The sequence below is a fragment of the Argopecten irradians genome, chromosome 8 (genome assembly GCF_041381155.1).
Source record: "Argopecten irradians isolate NY chromosome 8, Ai_NY, whole genome shotgun sequence".
Classification (NCBI taxonomy): domain Eukaryota; kingdom Metazoa; phylum Mollusca; class Bivalvia; order Pectinida; family Pectinidae; genus Argopecten; species Argopecten irradians.
Window position 1 is genome coordinate 18,132,062 of NC_091141.1, and position 22,403 is coordinate 18,154,464.

Consider the following 22,403-nt stretch of genomic DNA (forward strand, 5'->3'; position numbering starts at 1 on the left):
TTTTTAATCAAATAAGCTTTAAAACACTGTGTATTTGTTTGTAACCTAGTCGGCATAGCAACATCAATTTCAGAGCAAAAACAAAAACACATATCTTATTTGTTAAATATGATTATCAAATGTTTCAGAATGTGTTTCCTACTTACTGTGTGTACAGCTTCCGTCTGATATGCCTACATCATCTACTGCGATGTCACCGTACGCACCACCTCTGACTGCCTCAAACACCACCTGGAATGGTAAATTGACAAAACACTTCAAAAGTCATCTGACCATAAAGTGTTAGATAAATCTATAAAAATGCAATGGATTTTAAAGGGAACTTTAAACAATATCAAACTACATTAGGATCATTTTAGTAGAAGCCGATCGAGAGCATATAAGCAATATAAGGTATTCACGCAACACCATCGTAACTTTATAAAAGTTATACAGAAAATGTAATTGGATTAATCTTTTTAGAGCATTCCTCTCGCGAATAGCGTTAGCCCTAAAATATGCACGTTTTAGTAACTGCTTTATCCACTTTAAAAGCGTCCTTACATTGAAGAGGGATTTGGCAGTTATGTCCACTTGTGCCTTTATCCATCGGTTTCCTTGGTTTCCACTTCTTTTCCAGATGGGAGTAGATGGCAACGCAATTCCACTCTTGGCATAGACGCTGAGTTGAGCAACATTCCGTCCCATCATCAAATACCAGAATGTAAGACACTTTGTTTGTGTGCCAGTGACGGCCACGTCCGGACTAAGTAGTCTAGCTTTGTCACCATTTCTTCTAGGGGTAGACGCCTCCGCGTATACGTAGTAACCCCCTGTAACATGAACTTCAGTGTTTACTACACCATACCAAATCAAAATTTTCATTTTAATTATTCACTTAATTTCCGTTTTATTACCACAAATCAAACTTGACGTAGCAATCCAAAATAGTTGGGAGATAATGGAGGAGTAGTAGGATACCCAAGTATCCAAAGTGCATGATTTAAATTAAAGCAATTAACAAAATAATGTACTAAGGTGTAATAATTTATACAAAATTTCCTATTACTGAATTCAGTAAATGAAATGAGATGACACAACTCAATTACGTTTGCGGGATCAATTTATAAGAAATCCCAATGTTCCTCACAATAAGCTCAGTGTGATAGCTATAGGTTACAATGAGATGTTTGTCCCTGTATCGAGTAGGGTGAATATGTAATGACTTGTACTCAATGACTTAGGAGGATTTATACTTACTTCCACTCGTGTGGTCCCTGGTAGGTCCTGTCGCTGAGCTTGGAGTGCGGCCACGCATCCTAGTCCAATCAAACTGATCTGTATGATCTTGGCTCCAGCCACAGAAGCTGTTGTCGAAACTGCAGTTAAAGGCCCCTTGGGTACCAGGCGTTGTACTGGGCGTGGACTGGGTAGTAGGTCCAACAATTGGATGGGCCTCACTAGGTCTCACTAGTTAATGTGTACAAATAATAGATTTAAGGTTAGAGTTTAATTTTACGATTTGCCAAAGGAAACGTTCACATGAATTCACTTCTTGAGGTTGCTATGAAACAAGGAAAAAGACAAAAAAAATCATGTTAACTTCTCTGACAAAACAAGTTAAACAAGAGGCCCAGTGGGCATATATCACTCAAGTGATATATTCGATATCCATTATTATTGTTTAGAGAAGAATACTGGATGTACTGACACCTGTCATCAAGCCCCGATTGATCAATCCTACAAATTGTACACTTTTGAATCCTAACACATAAGGATGCTACAAGCTAGGTATGAACAGTATTTATTTATAGCTTTAAAGGAAGAATTCATTTATAACAAAATGCTCCAATTGACCACTTTCTGGTGCTCGGGAATAACCCAGACCATATGTACAAAAGGATGCTACCGGCCATTTGGACAAATGCTTATCAGCGGCTTTTTAGAAAAAAATAATTATGAGAAATGTTGACACTTCAAGGACAACGGTGTAAAAAAACTCACTTTGGTCAATTTGGACCCATATACTCTTCACATTTAAAGCTCACCTCCACAGTTTGATTCAGCAAAGGAGATATCGTCAATAGCAATATCGCCAGTAACTGATGTCCCACGACGACCTTGGAACACGATCTGGTAACTACTACTGGGCATGCTGATCGGAGCGTTAGCATACTGCCACTGTTGTCCCTGGTTACCAGTCAAACTCCAAATGGCTGTGTCAGCAGCGCCTGAGAAAATGGAATAAGCTGTATTATATCAGGAAACACAATTTCCTCAATAATATCTTGATTTTTTCACTCAATGTGTTTCATAATGCTATTAATATGTTGATAATACTGTCACTTCTGTCTTAAAGGTAGTTTACAGTGCAATCATTCTGTCTCACAACTGATATTCATAAGGCACCATACATTTTATGTGTCCATTTGAATGATTTTCACACCTTTTATTCATCAAACCTGAAACCTTTCAATAGATTACTTAACAAGTACACAATGTCAATATTTTCGTTCATTTACGGAACATATAAATTTAACAGAGCTAAGATATATAGTGAGGAAATAAAGTGATTATTTTGAACAGAGGGTCGCTTAATAGTATAGATTCGGTTGTGTAGGTTCTAAACTTAGCTGTCCAGAGCTGTTGTGATTACTGATTTAATACTTATAAGTCTCCAGTTACATTACGGTTGGACAAGGTCATTAGTTTAACTTACACCTTTATGTTTCATCCTAGGATACTACCATACCAATAATCCAAAACAATATATGTATGTTTAGGGTAAAATTGGCAGAAAAGGTAAGTCGGTAGGTTGGCATATATTTTTAGTGTCTTTCACTCTAAAATAATGGCCAGAACCGGGGTCTGAGATCGAAATCTCGACTTTTAATTTTTTTCGTAGAATTAGGGCCGGGGGTAAAAATTAGGGTCGGTCAGGTAACCCTAAACAGACATATATTTGTTTGGCTTAAATCCTATAACTGATCAAGAAAACTTCACTTCATATTTCAAGCATATTAAGTCATTCATTTCAATGAACGTGGCAGCTATCACTACCCCAGGAAGTTTTTAAAATTTCCGGAAAAGAAGTTGTTTACATGAAAAAAAGTTAGATGACTGGAAGGATGGAAAATAAATGTCACATCAAAGTTTTTTTTCCCTTTTATTATTCAGATTAATACATACCTTGTACCCTGACAAGGGCAGTGAGAGTGTCGATAGTTTGGCCGTACATGTTGTACCAGAAGTTGAGACATCGCCCTGATGCTGACGTCGGTGGGAAAACTTCACTCACAAGCCATGCTATATTTCCAGACAAGCGTGGTGATGATGTCTCTATATACATGTAGTGGCCTGAAATACGTTTGAATATTGTATAATTATGTATCTACAGTGTTGTTCGGTGTATCCACAAACACAATATACAAACTGAAGGAAAATTGATAATGAGTAGAAAGAGAATTAGTTAAACAAATTTACCTGCTTTCTCATCAATACTTGACTGTATTTTATTCACCTGTGGAGCTATTAATTCACTAGACTTATGTAAACCGACTTTCTTTCGCGGCTATTAAATTTCGCGATTTTCATTTCAAAACGGTTCCGAGAAAAAAAATCTGCGATTGATAAATTAAATTGAAATTCCTATCAATAAATGTGATTTACTTGAATCGCGAAATTCGCGAAAGGAAATCGTGCGCAAAAGAATGTTGGTTTCAACTAGTTTGTTCTCTTACCTGCTGAAGTAATTTCTCTTTTCTCTAATACTTATTTACTTTTTGAACTGAAAATGCATTTAATCTGATTTGCTTCACCACTAACTAAAGGATATGAATTTCTTTTTGAAGATGCTTTACCTGCTGCAGTGCCCACTGTATGGTCCGAGCTAGGACCGGTACCTGTCGAGGAGGTTTGACCTTGTTTAATTGTCCAGTCAAACTGATCTCCTGTATTTTGAACATTCTTCCAACTACACAATCCCGTCTCGAAGTCACATTCACCTGTACACAACAAATCTCTCTCCAGTATCGAAGTGTTGATAAAAAATGTTTTATCAAGCTATTTCTAATACAGATAGGATCTCAAATCAATGTTCGTTCCAACTGAAATTTTATGAGTGTAAGAATACATAATTTTTGCGTGACTTTGTAAAAAAAAATAATTTCGAGAAGAGTTGTATAAAGTCTCATATGAAATTCATATAAATTTAAAATCATTTTATTATATAACAATAACAACCTACATTTCAAAACTCTCTACATCAAAATGTAATACAAAAATCCATGGGAGGCCGCCATTTTGTCCTGACTTATTGTTTACTGTCATCAAGTCATGACGTCACAATGAATTTCAAGCCATTGAAAATGCTCTACGTCAATTGTGACATATGAAAAAACATTACACGATCGCAGCTACCGGATATCAGGCGAATTATGTGATATAACTGCATGGTAGGGGTCAAAATTATACTGACATACATCCGAAAGGGCCCCGTCCCCGCTAAATTGACACTTCATTTGATCGCTATGTTACTAGTAACGTTGTAAATATTTAGTTGAAAAAATCGGTATCCTACAGAAATCTCCATTTGTTTTGCCTGCTCAACATGTTAATCCAGTGAATCAATCTTATTTCAACTTTGGAACAGTATATGGTATAGCATGAAATACTTGACAGATTTTACCTGGGTTTTGACATGGTCCTGATTTAAACATGATGTCATCAATAGCAATGTCTGATCTGACATTCCCTCCTACCACTCCTTCAAACACAACCTAAAATCAGAGCATGGAAAGCACTTAAAGTCTTCAACCTAAAGTCAAAGTAATGACGGTACTGAAAGCAAAACAAAGAATTAAAGTAAAATCAAATTATTGAAAGTACTTGAAAGATTCAACAAAACATAAATTCGACATACTGGTTACACAAAGCTTAAAGTTAAGCATACTGATGAAAATAAAGGGTTCCCAAAGTCTCAACGACTGGCAATCCAACTAAGGAATTTTACATTTTTTCAACAATAACAAAATACATGACGAGTCCTATCAAATTATAAGTCAAGAGAACCAAATATATGCGTATCTACTCTATAATATTTATCACATCTTTTAAATATAAGTATGTCCTTTAAATAAATGAAAAAGTCAGTTGATGCTAAAATCAATGTTAAAGATCGTTGATATTAAGGCCCGAATACCAATTTGATACTGTAACCCTACTAATGTTCGCGGCGACTAAATGATTTTTCGCGAAATATTCTAAATGTCATCGCGCATGAAAATAAAACTGTATACAGTATATAACAGCTATTAGCAAAGAAAACTTTGCGTACTATCCCATGTTTCTTACATCAGACAAATAATATTAAATCACATCAAAACAAAAAAACAATGATAGTTATGTGATGTTCCAATACTACAATAAGATTACATATGTACCAAGATAACCCAGTTATACCTTATAGCCAGCAGTGGCTGCTGAGGATGGCACTGTCATTTCTCCGAGTTGCCAGACATTCCCTGCATTAGCAGACATGGTAAAGCCAGCTCTTCCCATCTGTCCACCGGTCTATGAAAATCAAATAACATCTTATACCGTTATATGGTCTTCCATACGCAATGTTTTGTAGTGTTTAATGTATCGACAGAATTTTTATAGTTTGAAATCAATAATAGACAGAGGTATTCTTTTCCCAAAGTCAATCGTGAAATATATGCAAATAAATAGTATTTCTACTTAATTTTTAAACAAAACAAAAATAATTTCTAAAAACTTAAGAATAGTGTTGGTCCAGTGCTTGTATGCAGTGTGATTATGACTAAGACCTAATACCTGAACATAGACGTTGAGTGCCCCGATACCATTGCCATACATGTGATAGTAGAACTGTACACACATGGCCTGGCTGTCGGTGTAGGTTGGAGAGATGAGACGAGCATTGTCACCTTGGTGCCTTGGTGCTGAGGCCTCAATATACATATAATGACCTACAAACCAATTGTATATATATGTGATAAAACATTATATACAAATAGTACGAATTTCAAATTTTGAAACCTTATACATCAAAATATTGTAAATATATTAGACGTCTATAATACAACACCAACTTATTGAAGGTCCGGTACGGATGGTGAAATAGCACCGTCAATTGTTCAAAGATAGACGTATCATAAATATTTTTTCTAAAATTCTATGTTTTAGCATACGTCACTATGAGACAAGAACGTTGGAAGATGACAAGAATAGTAAGATGTATAAATTTTAAACACATTCAAGATATATCCAGATAATCACATTTAATATGATAATAAATCCAGATAAACACATTCATGATAAATCCAGAAAAACCTTCTCATGATGAATTCAGATAAAAACGCATTCATGATAAACCATCATTCCTAATAATTCCCGCCTTATTCAGCAGCTGACATTAACGACTCACCTCTGCTGGTTTTGTAAGTGTGGTCATTAGATGGCCCTGTACTAGTTGATCCTGTTGCTCCAGAATTCCGTGTCCAGTCAAATACATCAGTTTTGTCCTGAGTATATCCACAAATATGGGTGTCCTCAAATGAGCACGCCCTTCCACTTATTGAAGATGAAGATGAACCTATATACACAAAATTTAAAGCAGATTTATCAACATATATTTATCATTTCAGAAATTACATGCACATTTATCTGTATACAAAACACAATTTAACTTATATGAAAGGACAGTAAACTAACACCCAATATCATGGACAGTAAACAAACACCCAATATCATGGTCAGTAAACAAACACCCAATATCATGGTCAGTAAACAAAAACCCAATATCATGGTCAGGAAACAAACACCCAATATCATGGTCAGTAAACAAACACCCAATATCATGGTCAGTAAACAAAAACCCAATATCATGGTCAGGAAACAAACTCCCAATATTATGGTCAGTAAACAAACACCCAATATCATTGACAGTAAACAAACACCCAATATTATGGTCAGTAAACAAACACCCAATATCATGGTCAGTTAACAAACACCCAATATCATGGTCAGTAAACAAACACCCAATATCATGGTCGGTAAACTAACACCCAATATCATGGTCAGTAAACAAACACCCAATATCATGGTCAGTAAACTAACACCCAATATCATGGACAGTAAACAAACACCCAATATCATGGTCAGTAAACAAACACCCAATATCATGGTCAGTAAACAAACACCCAATATCATGGTCAGCAAACAAACACCCAATATCGTGGTCAGTAAACTAACACCCAATATCATGGTCAGTAAACAAACACCCAATATCATGGTCAGTAAACAAACACCCAATATCATGGTCAGTAAACAAACACCCAATATCATGGTCAGTAAACAAACACCCAATATCATCAATCAATCAGATTTTGAAGTTGTACCTGAACATGTTCCACTTGTTAGAGTGACGTCATCCAGTGATATATCGCCACGGTAACCATTTGCCATTACACCTTCAAATATTAGCTAAAACAAGAAGAAAAATATTTCAAATATTAGTGAAACCTATTTATCATGACCACCCAAGGTATAAAGACTGATGTGTTATTATACATTGATGGTAATACACAGGTTATATTGTGACATAATTGGTCGTTAGGGACCTAAGTAAGATGTCTTATTAAGCACTTTAAATGTTTTACTGTAAAAGATACCTTCAAATTAAAACTAATTAAGTATCCAGTAACACCATGGTAATACAATAAGTATGTACTTTCTAGAAATAACACATTGACAACGTAGACCATTATGATAAATTTCCACACACATTATCGGTAAACGTCTTACGTACGTTGAATGGAGCAGCTGGCGTGAAGGTAACGTTTGTTGTCCGCCAAGCGTTGCCTTGTTCGCCACTTCGAGTCCACTCTGGGGAGCCTGGTGTAGCTCCGGTCTGGACATACAGATTTAGAGTACCTATATTCGATCCATACATGTGGTACCAGAACGAGAGACAGTGAGGACCCGTTTGTTGCACCTGTACACTCTGAAGTAAAGCCTTCTGATTGGGCCGTCGATTTGATGACTCCGTGAACACATAATATCCATCTACAACATACAGTCTAATATACAGTTTTTTGTAGTTTACTTTGTGACTTTACCAAATTCATTCGTGTATAATACTATGTTACGCTGACAAACATTTTTTTATATATATGATTTAATCACAGATAGAAAAACTATGGCTTTATTTTACATTACTTACGACCAGAGGTGTGGTCCGACTGAGGCCCAGTACGGGCGCTGTTAGTTGGCTGATTCTGCCTTGTCCAATCAAAATCATCAGTTTTAGGATTTGTCCAACCACAGAAGTTTGTGTCAAAATTACATGTGACAGAGTTTGTACCTATGATTAAATGATAAATCAGGGATCAGTATATACCTACAGTCTTGATAAACATTGACTATTATATGTTCAGGAAAAAATGATGTCTGCAGCAAAATATTTTTGTAAATATCAAGAGAGTGTTCCAACCATGACAAGGATAACGCAAATTAAACCGTGAAAACAAAGAAGAATTAGATAAAACCGAGATACTGACATAATGGTGAAGTGGAAGATACTGACTTGATGGTGAGGTGTAAGATACTGACTTGATGGTGAGGTGTTAATAAAACCGAGATACTGACTTGATGGTGAAGGTGTGCCACCTGGGGTTGTCGACTTTGTAGTAACAGTGGTAGGCGGTTTGGTTGTAACTGCTGTAGAAGGTTGAGCACTTGATGGTGATACTGGCGGAATAAAATCATAAACACATACTCTTGCCAAAACGAAAAAATACAAAAAACGGAATTTGTTCTTCTGAGTTCCGAGTTACGTTTAAGAATTTGTTTTAAAATAAAAGTAAAGAAATTGAGTTTATGTGAACATATTACAAATGTTGTCCCTTGTGTTTTGTCATGAATAATTTGGGATCGATTCAGTTTAAAAATGTTTAAGTAAAACGGAACTCGGAACCAGTTCCGTTGAAGAAAATTTCTATTATTTTAGATGAAATCAGTCAATATGCATTAAACATATGAGAAATGTTGCCTGTCGTCTTTTTCCATGAGTTACTAGTGATTAATCTACAGCTATTTCGATCAACTCCAATTTCTTTATTTAATTTAAACGGAACTCAGAACTCGGAATCAACTTCAGCTTTCCTTAAAATTAATTATCTACATCATTAAGCATTCATTCTTTTGGATATCAATTTCGCTGAGTTTTAATGATATGTTATTACCGATGCTAGATATTTTGGAATGTTATCTATCCAGATATCCTACTTTAAGAATTTTCGAACTTAAAGTAGAAAACACGAGCCCGATGCTACAATGATCAGCTTTCATTTCACTTAAGAAAGGACTTTCTGTTTATGATTTTTAAACTTACTTGTACATCTGGAATTCCTCACTGAGAAATCATCCAAAGCAATGTCACCTTGTACTCCGTTACCACGGGTACCAACAATGGCCAACTACAACCAATCAGAAATGATGTACATTGAATTAGACATTTCCAAGGGTTCCACAATGGCTAACTATATCAGAAATGATATAAAATGAATTAGAAGTTACCACGGATACCAATAATGACCAACTATATCAGAAATAACAAGGGTACCAATAAGGGCCAACTATAACCAATTAGAAATGATATACATTCAATTAGAAGTTACCAATGGCTAACTACATTTGTATATCAGAAAATGATATACAGTTAATTAGACGTTACCACGGGTACCACCAATAACAAACTATATCAGAAATGACATATGATGAATTTTACGCTATAATGGGTACAAACAATAACTATATCAAAAATGTCATACCATGAATTAGACGTTACCATGGTTACCATCAATGACCAACTATAACTAATCAGTAATGATATGGCAAACAATGAATTAGACGTTACCATGAGTACCAACTATGGCTAACTATATCCAATCATTATATAACTTTTCATTAGACGTTACCATTGGTACCAACAATGGCCAACTATAACGAATCAGCAATGATATACATTGAATTAGACGTATATAGAAGGCTATATTAGACTATAGATCTATAGATGAAGTGTTGATTACCTTGAAGTTGTTCTGGTTGTTAGTGATAGGCACACGCCCAAATATCCAGTTACCATTCTGCTGTCCTGTCAGAGTCCAGATCGGTTTGTCCACACTGTTAACGTTCATGATCACAGTCAGCGTGCCGATATTACTTCCTTGCATGTTGTACCAGAACTGGAAGCACCTTGGTCGGGAGGATTTCCGGAACAACTGACTAGTGAGACGAGCGCGGTCATTCTCTCTTCTCGGGCTACTTGCCTCGATATATAGATAGTAACCTAAAATTCACAGAAGAATGTTGTTATTATCCTACCTTGGTTGGTGTCATGTGTCATGTGTTACTAGGGTTAGGGTTTTACTACCCTACCTTGGTTGTTGTCATGTGTGTGGTCTGAGGAAGGTCCTGTGTTACTAGGGTTAGGGTTTTACTACCCTACCTTGGTTGTTGTCATGTGTGTGGTCTGAGGAAGGTCCTGTGTTACTAGGGTTAGGGTTTTACTACCCTACCTTGGTTGTTGTCATGTGTGTGGTCTGAGGAAGGTCCTGTGTTACTAGGGTTAGAGTTTTACTATCCTACCTTGGTTGTTGTCATGTGTGAGGTCTGAGGAAGGTCCTGTGTTACTAGGGTTAGAGTTTTACTACCCTACCTTGGTTGCTGTCATGTGTGAGGTCTGAGGAAGGTCCTGTGTTGCTAGGGTTAGAGATTTACTACCCTACCTTGGTTGTTGTCATGTGTGAGGTCTGAGGAAGGTCCTGTGTTACTAGGATTAGGGTTTTACTACCCTACTTTGGTTGTTGTCATGTGTGAGGTCTGAGGAAGGTCCTGTGTTACTAGGGTTAGAGTTTTACTACCCTACCTTGGTTGCTGTCATGTGTGAGGTCTGAGGAAGGTCCCGTGTTACTAGGGTTAGAGATTTACTACCCTACCTTGGTTGTTGTCATGTGTGAGGTCTGAGGAAGGTCCTGTGTTACTAGGGTTAGGTTAGGGTTTTATTACCCTACCTTGGTGGTTGTCATGTGTGAGGTCTGAGGAAGGTCCTGTGTTACTAGGGTTAGAGTTTTACTACCCTACCTTTGTTGTTGTCATGTGTGAGGTCTGAGAAAGGTCCTGTGTTACTAGGGTTAGGGTTTTACTATCCTACCTTGGCTGTTGCTATGTGTGTGGTCTGAGGAAGGTCCTGTGTTCCTTGACCCTGTTGACCCTCTGTGACGTAGCCAATCAAAATCATCCTGCTTAGCATTGGTCCAGCCACAAAGATTTTTATCAAAGTTACAAGCTCCTGCAAGAAAGATAATAAATATTTATTCAAACATCCTTCAGATAAAGCAGTTTTCTATTATGTAGCATATTTAAGTCTGAGCGTGTGATCTGGTAGCAATGGTATAGACAGAATATCATACAAATTTGGTATGTATATTATAAGAATAGCAGTCCAGTTCCTGTATGGTCTTACCGATAGCAGGGCAGTTTCCAGCAGCTAAACTGACATCATCAATGGCAATGTCCCCTTTGAACCCTTGACCCCGAACCGCTTCAAAAACAACCTGGTTAAAACCGGATTCATTAATTAAAATCAAAATTACATTCAGCAGGATTCAAACGTATTGAAACTGGCAGATTGTTGGATTCAGTATTACACCATATATTATGTCTTCGGGACTTTCATTTATAGTAGAAGCCAACTTTCATAAAATAGTTTTAATTTATTCTTTGAACCATTATACTATGACATTTGTTATAAGCTAATAACTTGATACGTGCATTAAATGATCTTCCTCGTCGAAGGGGGACTCGGGCAATATTCCAGCCCACTCCCTGGTTACCACTGAGCGACCAGATTGGTTGGCCAAGGGACCTGCCAGACTTTGTGTACACATTGAGGCTGTCCACTCCTGTCCCATACATACTGTAGTAAAACGTCATACACATGGAGCGGCGACCATTACTGGACGGACTGACCAGTCGAGCTTTCTGACCAGACTGTGCATTTGATGCATCAATGTACATGTAGTGACCTTCAAATCAAAATGTCACAACGTCATCTATTCAATTCTTACCAGACGATACATATAGATAGTTAAATATTTTAAATGTATTATCTATCCACAAGGTAATGTACCTACTCAATTCTTACCAGACGATACATATAGACAGTTAATTATTTCAAATGTATTCAATTCTTGCCAGAAGATACATAGGGACAGTTAAATATTTCAAATCTATTATCTATCCACAAGGTAATCCACTCCATTCTTACCAGACGATACATATAGACAGTTTAATATTTCAAATGTATTATCTATCCACAAGGTAATCCACTCCATTCTTACCAGACGATACATATAGACAGTTTAATATTTCAAATGCATTATCTATCCACAAGGTAATCCACTCAATTCTTACCAGACGATACATATAGACAGTTTAATATTTCAAATGCATTATCTATCCACAAGGTAATCCACTCCATTCTTACCAGACGATACATATAGACAGTTTAATATTTCAAATGTATTATCTATCCACAAGGTAATCCACTCAATTCTTACCAGACGATAGATATAGACAGTTTAATATTTCAAATGTATTATCTATCCACAAGGTAATCCACTCAATTCTTACCAGACGATACATATAGACAGTTTAATATTTCAAATGTATTATCTATCCACAAGGTAATCCACTCCATTCTTACCAGACGATACATATAGACAGTTAATTATTTCAAATGTATTATCTATCCACAAGGTAATCCACTCAATTCTTACCAGACGATAGATATAGACAGTTTAATATTTCAAATGTATTATCTATCCACAAGGTAATCCACTCAATTCTTACCAAGCGATACATATAGACAGTTAAATACTTAAAAGACAAAACAAATAAGTACCAATAGTGAGTATAAAAGAAATAAGCGAATACCTCATCAACCATTACAATACTCACATGAGCACCAATAGTGAGTATAAATTAAATAAGTAAATATCTCATCAACTGTTATAATACTCACATGAGCACCAATAGTGAGTATAAATTAAATAAGTGAATACCTCATCAACTGTTATAATACTCACATGAGCACCAATAGTGAGTATAAAAGAAATAAGCGAATACCTCATCAACCATTACAATACTCACGTGAGCACCAATAGTGACTATACATTAAATAAGTGAATATCTCATCATCCATTTCAATACTCACATGAGTAGCAAAAGTGATCAAACATTAGATCAGTGAATACCTCATCAAACATTAAAAATCCACCAAATTGATGTCAACATTAAATCAGTGAATATCTCACCAACCATTAAAAATCCACCAAAGTGATGTCAACATTAAATACCGTATAGCCATTTATTTTTGTGGTTGAAAATTTTCGCGATTTTATCTAAAACCGAGAAAATAAAACTTTAACGGTTTTAACGTTTTAGCTACTTGGCTTTAATGTTATATATATTCAATAATGTGTCAATATTTTGCGAATCAAAATGTCCGAGAAATCGCGAAAATAGCCTGCTGCGATATTTACCAATGGACTTATAATACAGAATAAACTGGTGGTCACTCACCTTGCTGGGTATTATAGGTATGGTCACTGTTTGGTCCAGTTCCTGAGGTCAGTGTTGCTCCTGAAGCTCGTGTCCAGTCAAAGTTATCAGTTTGATCCTGTGTGTAGCCACAAATACGACCATCTTCAAAGTTACACTGAACACTAGTGGTAGTGTTCACGCCTACAACATGAACAAATTACTTGTGTAATTGTTTATCTATAAAACATTAACAAAATACAATGAACACTGGTGGAGTATTTATACCTAAAACATGAACAAAATACAATGAACATTGGTGGAGTATTTATCCTAAAACATGAATTAAATACTTTAGGTACTGGTGGAGTATTTCTGCCTTAAGCATGAACAAAATACAATGCACATTGGTGGAGTATTTATCCTAAAACATGAATTAGATACGTTGGGTACTGGTGGAGTATTTCTGTCTTAAGCATGAACAAAATACAATGAACATTGGTGAAGTATTTATACCTAAAACATGAACAAAATACAATGAACATTGGTGATGTATTTATACCTAAAACATGAACAAAATACAATGCACACTGGTGTCGCTATTTTTTAACTTCATTGCGGTATGAAAGAAATTTGTTTGAAAACTGTGAATCCGTGTAGCGGATTCTCACAAAAGTTTGCAAACAAAATTTATTTCATAACCCGATGAAGTTAAAAACTAGTAAAATCAATGCTTATAATTAATTTTTCAGACTACTTGATATAAAATACGTTTAAACGTACGATTCAATTGATTTTTCAATGGATTATTTTTCCCAAATCATTACGCAACGTCGACGCCTCTATTTTGACGTCATGATAACGTCGGGTTTTGCGCAATTCTCGGAAATTTTCTTTAAGAAAAAGAATCTGCCAATCAGAAAGTCGGATTTTGTATGAAAATAGCGAAAATTTATTATTGAACATTGGTGGAGTATTTATCCCTAAAACATTAATAAAATATGTTGGGTACTGGGGGAGTATTAATGCCTTAAATATGAACAAATTACAATGAACACTGGTGAGTTATTTATAATTAACACATGAATAAAATACGTTGGTCACTGTAGAAGTATTAATCCCTAAAACATGAATAAAATACATTGTACATTGGTGAAGCATTTATCCTTTAAACATGAATAAAATACATTTAAGCATTGATGTCGCTATTTTTTAACTTTATTGCGGTATGAAAGAAATTTGTTTGCAAACTGTGTGAATCATTTGTAGACGTCTTTATTGTGACGTCATGATAACGTCGGGTTTTTCCGCAATTCTCGGAATTTGTTTTCATAGCATATGAAGAAAAAGAATCAGAAAGTCGGATTTAGTTTGAAAATAATAAAAATTAATTATTGAACATAGATGAAGTATTTATCCCTAAAACATGAACAAACTACAATGACCAAGGCAAGGGTAACCTATCGAGTACAGATTAAACTTGATTTAGACTGCTTCTTTCAAGACTTTCTACGTAATAGCTGTAGGTACATACATATGAACCACGAACGAAAAGAAGACTGTTTGGAAAGCCTAACATATATTTATGATGAACAAAAAACTATCATACATGAATATTTTTTGGAACTATTTTGACTTATAAACCTAACAGAATAGTGTGTGATTAGATATGAACTGACCACTTTGAGGACATGGAGAGGCTTTGTAGGTAATGTCATCGATGGCGATGTCCCCTCTGTACCCCCGACCTCGCACAGCCTCCAAAACAACCTAATAAGGAATCAAACGTGTAAGTTAAGGGTGTTAGAGGATCCTTAGAGCTTTATCAATTTCTTTAAGAATTAACTTGAATAGATTTTTTTATGTAATGGAGATATAACACAAAAATCTGAGTGTACTCTAAATAAACCGCGAAGCGGTTATGATGAGAGTACACTCAGATTTTTGTGTTATATCTCCATAACATATAAAATCTATTCAAATTAATCCTTATAGTTCAATTTACTAAAGATAATCTCTTCAATATTCAAAATTCATTTTGGGACTCTTTTGTCTATGAAATAATTACGCCGTCATCTCAGCCAATCAGAAGCAACGTTACAAACGGCGACGACATTTTTTCCTTTATGGGCTGATAAAGTAAATTTTTAAGCCAATGAAATTACTCGTAACAAACAAAATTGAATTATTATATAATATAACGATTATATGGTACACAACAATGGACATAACTTTCCCTCAAACACTGATCACATACTTATATATTAAAGACTGTATGTATCCATTACTTACCTTAGCCCTTGTATTCACAGGAATATCCACGAGGCCCTGTATCCATCGACTGCCCTGGTTACCAGTCCGTTGCCACACTGGCTGTCCGTTGTTATTGTTTTTCTGTAGGTAGACATTGAGGCTATTCACATGTTGGCCGTACATGTAATACCAAAAGGACAAGCAGGCTTTACTCCGTGATGACACCCTCAGGGCAGGACTGGTCAGTTGGGCATTAAAACCCTGTGTTGTATTGGTGGCCTCAAAGTAGGCATAATTTCCATCTGAAAATAGTCGAATCATTCTTGTAACAGACAAACTCAATAGGGTGTTTCTGTAGTAAATCAGTTAGTGTATGATTTCTCGTCATTCTCGACTTAATTACATCCTCGTTTCCCTTGAGCATAACCAATCCCTACCTGCTGATACAGATAATCTATTTAAGTCTCACCTTTGATAATTGTCTTACTATACAAGATTATTGCACATTGGAATGTACTACAAAATCTGCTCTAAAAGAGTTATGAAAGACCCTTGCTATAAACTGTTTAAAATCAATGGTAATTCTAAACTTTATCAATTACTATCTTAACGATATCTGTGCGTTGCTAATTACATACCATAAACTGCATTACAATACATACCAAGTAACATTTTAATAGAAAGACATGCTGCAATACCTTTTACGTATCACATGCAGTTATCAACAATTATGAGAGTCTTTCACCACTTACGTCCTGATGTGTGGTCATGTGGTGGCCCTGTGGCACCTGAAGGCGTCGAACCACTAATCCTCAGCCAATCGGTCTTGTCGCTGCTTGCTTGTGTCCATTGACAAAAGTTCTGTTCAAAGTTACAGTTCAGATTTTGGCCTCTGGCAGCTGTGAAACAGTAAAAACAAAATTGTGATAGCTGTATACTACCTCTTACAGGGCCTATGTGTTGACAGAGATTATATTTATATTACCATTAAGGAATACTTTAGGCCAGTTAGTATACTGTCACGTATACGTATTTCTAAATTATTTGAAACAGATAATCTTAACAATATTTTTATTCTTTCTTAGCAGCCTTTCAACCAGAATTTGGATTCCAGTCGACTCTGCTGAGACTTGTAGAGGACTGGCGAAAGGCTTTAAATAGACAACCATGAGTATGTCTCTGCCATTCTTATCATGGACTTGTCCAAGGCTTTGGATTGCCTTCCTCTTGACCTACTGATCGGGAAGCTGGAAGTCTATGGACTTAGTGATTGTGCTCTGAAGCTGCTGCCCAGCTACCTAACCAGCCGGACCCGACAGAAGTGCAAATGCAATGACTGGTTAGAAGTGCCCAAAGGAGCAACACAAGGCTCTATATTGGGTCCACTCCTTTTAAATATATTTGTAAATGACATGTTTTATATATAAAGTCATCAAAACTTTAGTGATGAGAATACTGTTAGTGGCTATAATAAAGAGGGAAAGTAACGGTATAGCTTTGATTCAATGGTTTAAACAGAATCAAATGAAAGTCAATCCTGAAAAAGTTTAATCTAACTACAAAATCTGTCCAAAACATTCATTCTTTCGATATTGTTGATGCCTATAAACCTGATTATGTTGTTACTTGTTGTTTTGTTCATTTTGATTGTTTTCCGAACTCATATTTCTGAAATATGTAGAAAGGAGTCACAGCAACTCTCTATACTAAAACGCTCTTATTTTACTAAAATGAAAGGAAGAGGTATTGGTTAACATTTTTTAACCATTTCACATTTTAACAACTGCCCTCTTGTATGGCACTTCATCAGCATGAAAAGTAAAAGGAAAATGGAAGAGATACAGGAACGTGCCTTGGGATTTACAAACTAGGATTAGATCTCATCTGTTAAACATATTTTGAAACAATCTGGGAATTATTTTTTTACATGTTAAGAGACTTCGTGATGTGGTCTGTGAGGGTTTTAAGATTGTAAGTAATCTGAATATTCTCTTCATATAATTCCAGGCAAGATAGTAAAGCAGAAATAAAAAGGACAAATACAGTTAGTATGGTCAGAAATCATTTTCGTTTGAGTCCACACTGGTGTGGGACAATCTTCCAAATGAATTCCGGAAAGTAGAAGACTTTGGGGAGTTAAAAGATTGAGCCACACCCGGGATGGCCCAGTCTCTAAGTGTGACATCTGTTTATCCTCTGTAGCATAAATTCTTTTGTTAAGATTTTTTAATTATCGTTTGTCTGCTTACCGTCTATTGTGTCTGCCTACCTTTTTTTTGTTTTATGTCAGCTTACATGTATGTATACTGTATCATAAGCTTTGTCTTGTTTACGATTTTGCTTAGATTATGTCCGAAGATATTGGGCTTATTCATTATCATTCTATGCTTCTCCATTTCGAATTAACATTAGTGTGTCATTTTTTATCTTTTGCTATGTTAGCATATATGTAAGAGAACTTGTCCTGATACTAACCCTTCCTACAGTAACGCAGCATTTGTACAAATTCTAGTTGCATTTCAATTAACATGCCTTGTGCTCTCTAATTCTGCATTATATACAAAACTATATATCCTGTGATCGTCCATATTTAAATCAATTTTTGGTTGTTGTTGACAACACATATATACTATTGTTTGTCGCGATAATAGCTCAAACACGCAAGAGTTAATGTTATTTGTATGAAATATGTAATTTTAAATAAAATTTTATTGTACTGCATTGTATTGTATTGGTTTTTTTATCTTGCTCAAACTAACAATCAGTATCTACCCAGTTAGTACAGTGTATGGTAATTCGTGCGATATGGCGGTTTGTCTGAAGATATAGCACAAGAAGTAACTCGGGAGGGGGTTTAATTGCTGTCTCATTTAAGTAAATCATTATTTTTTACGTCTACACTGCACTGGATTGAGTACATATCAAACGATGAAGCCAAGTCGTGGGTTATAATTACTTTGAACATTTTACAGTTTTATAAGTAAATTTAAAGTGACTTCTGCAAATATGTTTTTATCTAACATGCATAAAGCATGAAAATTCTGTGACTGTATTGTAACCAATGTTTATAAGGCATTATACATTGTTGTCTGTGTTGTAACCAATGTTTATAGTGCATCATACATTGATGTCTGTGTTGTAACCAATGTTTATAACGCATTATACATTGTTGCCTGTATTGTAACCAATGTATATAAGGCATTATACATTGTTGTCTGTGTTGTAACGAATGTATATAAGGCATTATACATTGTTGCCTGTGTTGTAACGAATGTATATAAGGCATTATACATTGTTGTCTGTGTTGTAACTAATGTTTATAATGCATCATACATTGATGTCTGTGTTGTAACCAATGTTTATAAGGCATTATACATTGTTGTCTGTATTGTAACTAATGTTTATAAGGCATTATACATTGTTGTCTGTATTGTAACCAATGTTTATAAGGCATCATACATTGTTGTCTGTATTGTAACTAATGTTTATAAGACATTATACATTGTTGTCTGTGTTGTAACCAATGTTTATAAGGCATTATACATTGTTGTCTGTATTGTAACTAATGTTTATAATGCATCATACATTGTTGTCTGTATTGTAACCAATGTTTATAAGGCATCATACATTGTTGTCTGTGTTGTAACTAATGTTTATAAGGCATTATACATTGTTGTCTGTATTGTAACTAATGTTTATAATGCATCATACATTGTTGTCTGTATTGTAACCAATGTTTATAAGGCATCATACATTGTTGTCTGTGTTGTAACTTATGTTTATAAGGCATTATACATTGTTGTCTGTATGTAACTAATGTTTATAATGCATCATACATTAATACATTGTTGTCTGTATGTAACTAATGTTTATAATGCATCATACATTGATGTCTGTGTTGTAACTAATGTTTATAATGCATCATACATTGATGTCTGCGTTGTAACCAATGTTTATAGTGCATCATACATTGTTGTCTGTATTGTAACTAATGTTTATAATGCATCATACATTGTTGTCTGTATTGTAACCAATGTTTATAAGGCATCATACATTGTTGTCTGTATTGTAACTAATGTTTATAAGACATTATACATTGTTGTCTGTATTGTAACCAATGTTTATAAGGCATCATACATTGTTGTCTGTATTGTAACTAATGTTTATAAGGCATCATACATTGTTGTCTGTATTGTAACTAATGTTTATAAGGCATCATACATTGTTGTCTGTATTGTAACTAATGTTTATAAGGCATCATACATTGTTGTCTGTATTGTAACTAATGTTTATAAGGCATCATACATTGTTGTCTGTGTTGTAACCAATGTTTATAAGGCATTATACATTGTTGTCTGTATTGTAACCAATGTTTATAAGGCATCATACATTGCTGTCTGTATTGTAACTAATGTTTATAAGACATTATACATTGATGTCTGTGTTGTAACCAATGTTTATAAGGCATTATACATTGTTGTCTGTGTTGTAACTAATGTTTATAGTGCATCATACATTGCTGTCTGTGTTGTAACTACTGTTTATAAGGCATTATACATTGCTGTCTGTATTGTAACCAATGTTTATAGTGCATCATACATTGATGTCTGTGTTGTAACCAATGTTTATAAGGCATCATACATTGTTGTCTGTATTGTAACTAATGTTTATAAGGCATTATACATTGATGTTTGTGTTGTAACCAATGTTTATAATGCATCATACATTGTTGTCTGTGTTGTAACTAATGTATATAAAGCATCATACATTGTTGTCTGTGTTGTAACTAATGTATATACAGCATCATACATTGTTGTCTGTTTTGTAACTCTTGTCTATAAAGCATCATACATTGTTGTCTGTGTTGTAACTAATGTTAATAAGGCATCATACATTGTTGTCTGTGTTGTAACTAATGTTAATAAGGCATCATAACTCTTGTCTATAAAGCATCATACATTGTTGTCTGTGTTGTAACTAATGTTAATAAGGCATCATACATTGTTGTCTGTGTTGTAACTAATGTTAATAAGGCATCATACATTGTTGTCTGTATTGTAACCAATCTTCATAAAGCATTATACATTGTTGTCTGTGTTGTAACTAATGTTAATAAGGCATCAAACATTGTTGTCTGTTTTGTAACTAATGTCTATAAAGCATCATACATCTGTGCGTCTGTGCGTTTGAATTATTAACACAGCACTATTATTAAAGCGTATGGTTTTCAATATATTGCTGAAGAAAAAAATAGCATGTCAAAATATTCTGATTAACTCTGAAACGTTAATGACACATGAAATCAATTTGAACGTACTAAAACTGCATCCAACACTTGGAATGACAACGCGCTAGTTAACTTCATATTTCACTGACTCCATCAGTAATCCCACACACGTTTATTGGCCTCAGTCATTATAACGTGGAATAGTTATTGGAATATTCCAAAACCCCTACCATCAATTTACATATTCACAGTTTATAAATCTGTTGAGAAGTTTAAAGCAAGGTTGACCACAATACATTTTAAGAGTTATTTTTTCTGTTTTATGCAAGAATTATTTTAATCAGTGCCTTGGTTACCTGGTAAGCCAGCCGCCAGAATGCCGAGGAGAAGGTAGACCTCTCTCATCTCCTCCACCCGAAACTCCACGACATGTAGTTATTAGGAGGTAGTAGAGAAACTGGTGTAGAATATCAGTACATAGATATATAACATCCACCCACTTGTTATCTGGCCGGGTACAGCAGTCCAACGCTGATAGTACCACGTAATTCATACAATTATGTAAACAATGGCGTATTTTGTATTCTCTACAATTATAACACTAAACGACACGAATTGAAAACAGTTTTAAGAGAGGTATTTAATAAAACAATATGTAAAAAATATTCTAGTTAATTTTGCTGGAAAAGTGAACAAAGTTGAGGTGGTAATGTTGGTGAATATAACAAGGTCATTGTGATCATATTTCCATCAGGACATCAAGTCTCATCTAAAGCAACAATGGTCAATAGAAAACTATTGATATTACAAAAGTCACTCTAAAACACCATGCAAAGTTACTTAATGCTGTTTATGTAACGTTTGTATATAGTTTCTTTTCTCTGTGGTCAAAAAGCGTTTGTGTGTTAAAAACGTATAGTTTCTTTTTCTCAATGGTAGAAGCGTTTGTGTGTTTAAAACGACATATGATAAAATCAATGATTGATTGATTGATTGATTGATTGATTGATTGATTGATTGATTGATTGATTGATTGATTGATTGATTGATTGATTGGGAAGAACTGTTTTGGTATTGAATTGAGTGCGTTTTTCACGGAACATTTCACCGGTCTACACTCACACAAATGTCCTGGATCACCTGTCCACAATATAATTAAACGTATCCTGCAGCCGTCAGGTTTGCATAAGCTCAGAAAATTACGTCTCTGGTGTGTCCAAAGTACATTAATATAAATGTATACAGAGATATACGATAAAGGACACGATGCATCCAACGTATATCTAAGTATCAGATATATATTCATACATATATACAA

General features: G+C 35.0%; 1 protein-coding gene across 1 annotated transcript; it reads right to left on the minus strand.

Moving 5' to 3' along the window:
* Nucleotides 1-138: 138 nt before the first annotated feature.
* On the minus strand, nt 139-21,559 carry LOC138329760 (MAM and LDL-receptor class A domain-containing protein 1-like). The gene is made up of 24 exons (XM_069277049.1): nt 21,442-21,559; nt 16,611-16,757; nt 15,898-16,160; nt 15,285-15,375; nt 13,648-13,809; nt 11,791-12,089; nt 11,528-11,618; nt 11,216-11,353; nt 10,092-10,351; nt 9,395-9,479; nt 8,650-8,751; nt 8,225-8,365; nt 7,811-8,067; nt 7,401-7,485; nt 6,428-6,595; nt 5,815-5,969; nt 5,440-5,550; nt 4,667-4,757; nt 3,840-3,983; nt 3,169-3,336; nt 2,028-2,210; nt 1,240-1,449; nt 544-812; nt 139-231 (listed from the first exon to the last, which is right to left on the minus strand). Exons 1-24 carry the CDS (start codon nt 21,488-21,490, stop codon nt 139-141), a joined length of 3,762 nt encoding a protein of 1,253 aa, XP_069133150.1. The 5' UTR covers nt 21,491-21,559.
* Between the last annotated feature and the right edge of the window lie 844 nt (nt 21,560-22,403).

Bases quoted from the DNA above. Each gene is read 5' to 3' on its own strand.
- LOC138329760 (XM_069277049.1), bottom strand. From the start codon at position 21,490: ATGAGAGAGGTCTACCTTCTCCTCGGCATTCTGGCGGCTGGCTTACCA. The intron at 3,337-3,839 runs GTAAAGCATCTT...AACGTATTTCAG, and splicing joins TACAGTGGGCACTGCAGCAG to GCCACTACATGTATATAGAG. The intron at 232-543 runs GTAAGGACGCTT...TTACCATTCCAG, and splicing joins CTGCCAAATCCCTCTTCAAT to GTGGTGTTTGAGGCAGTCAG.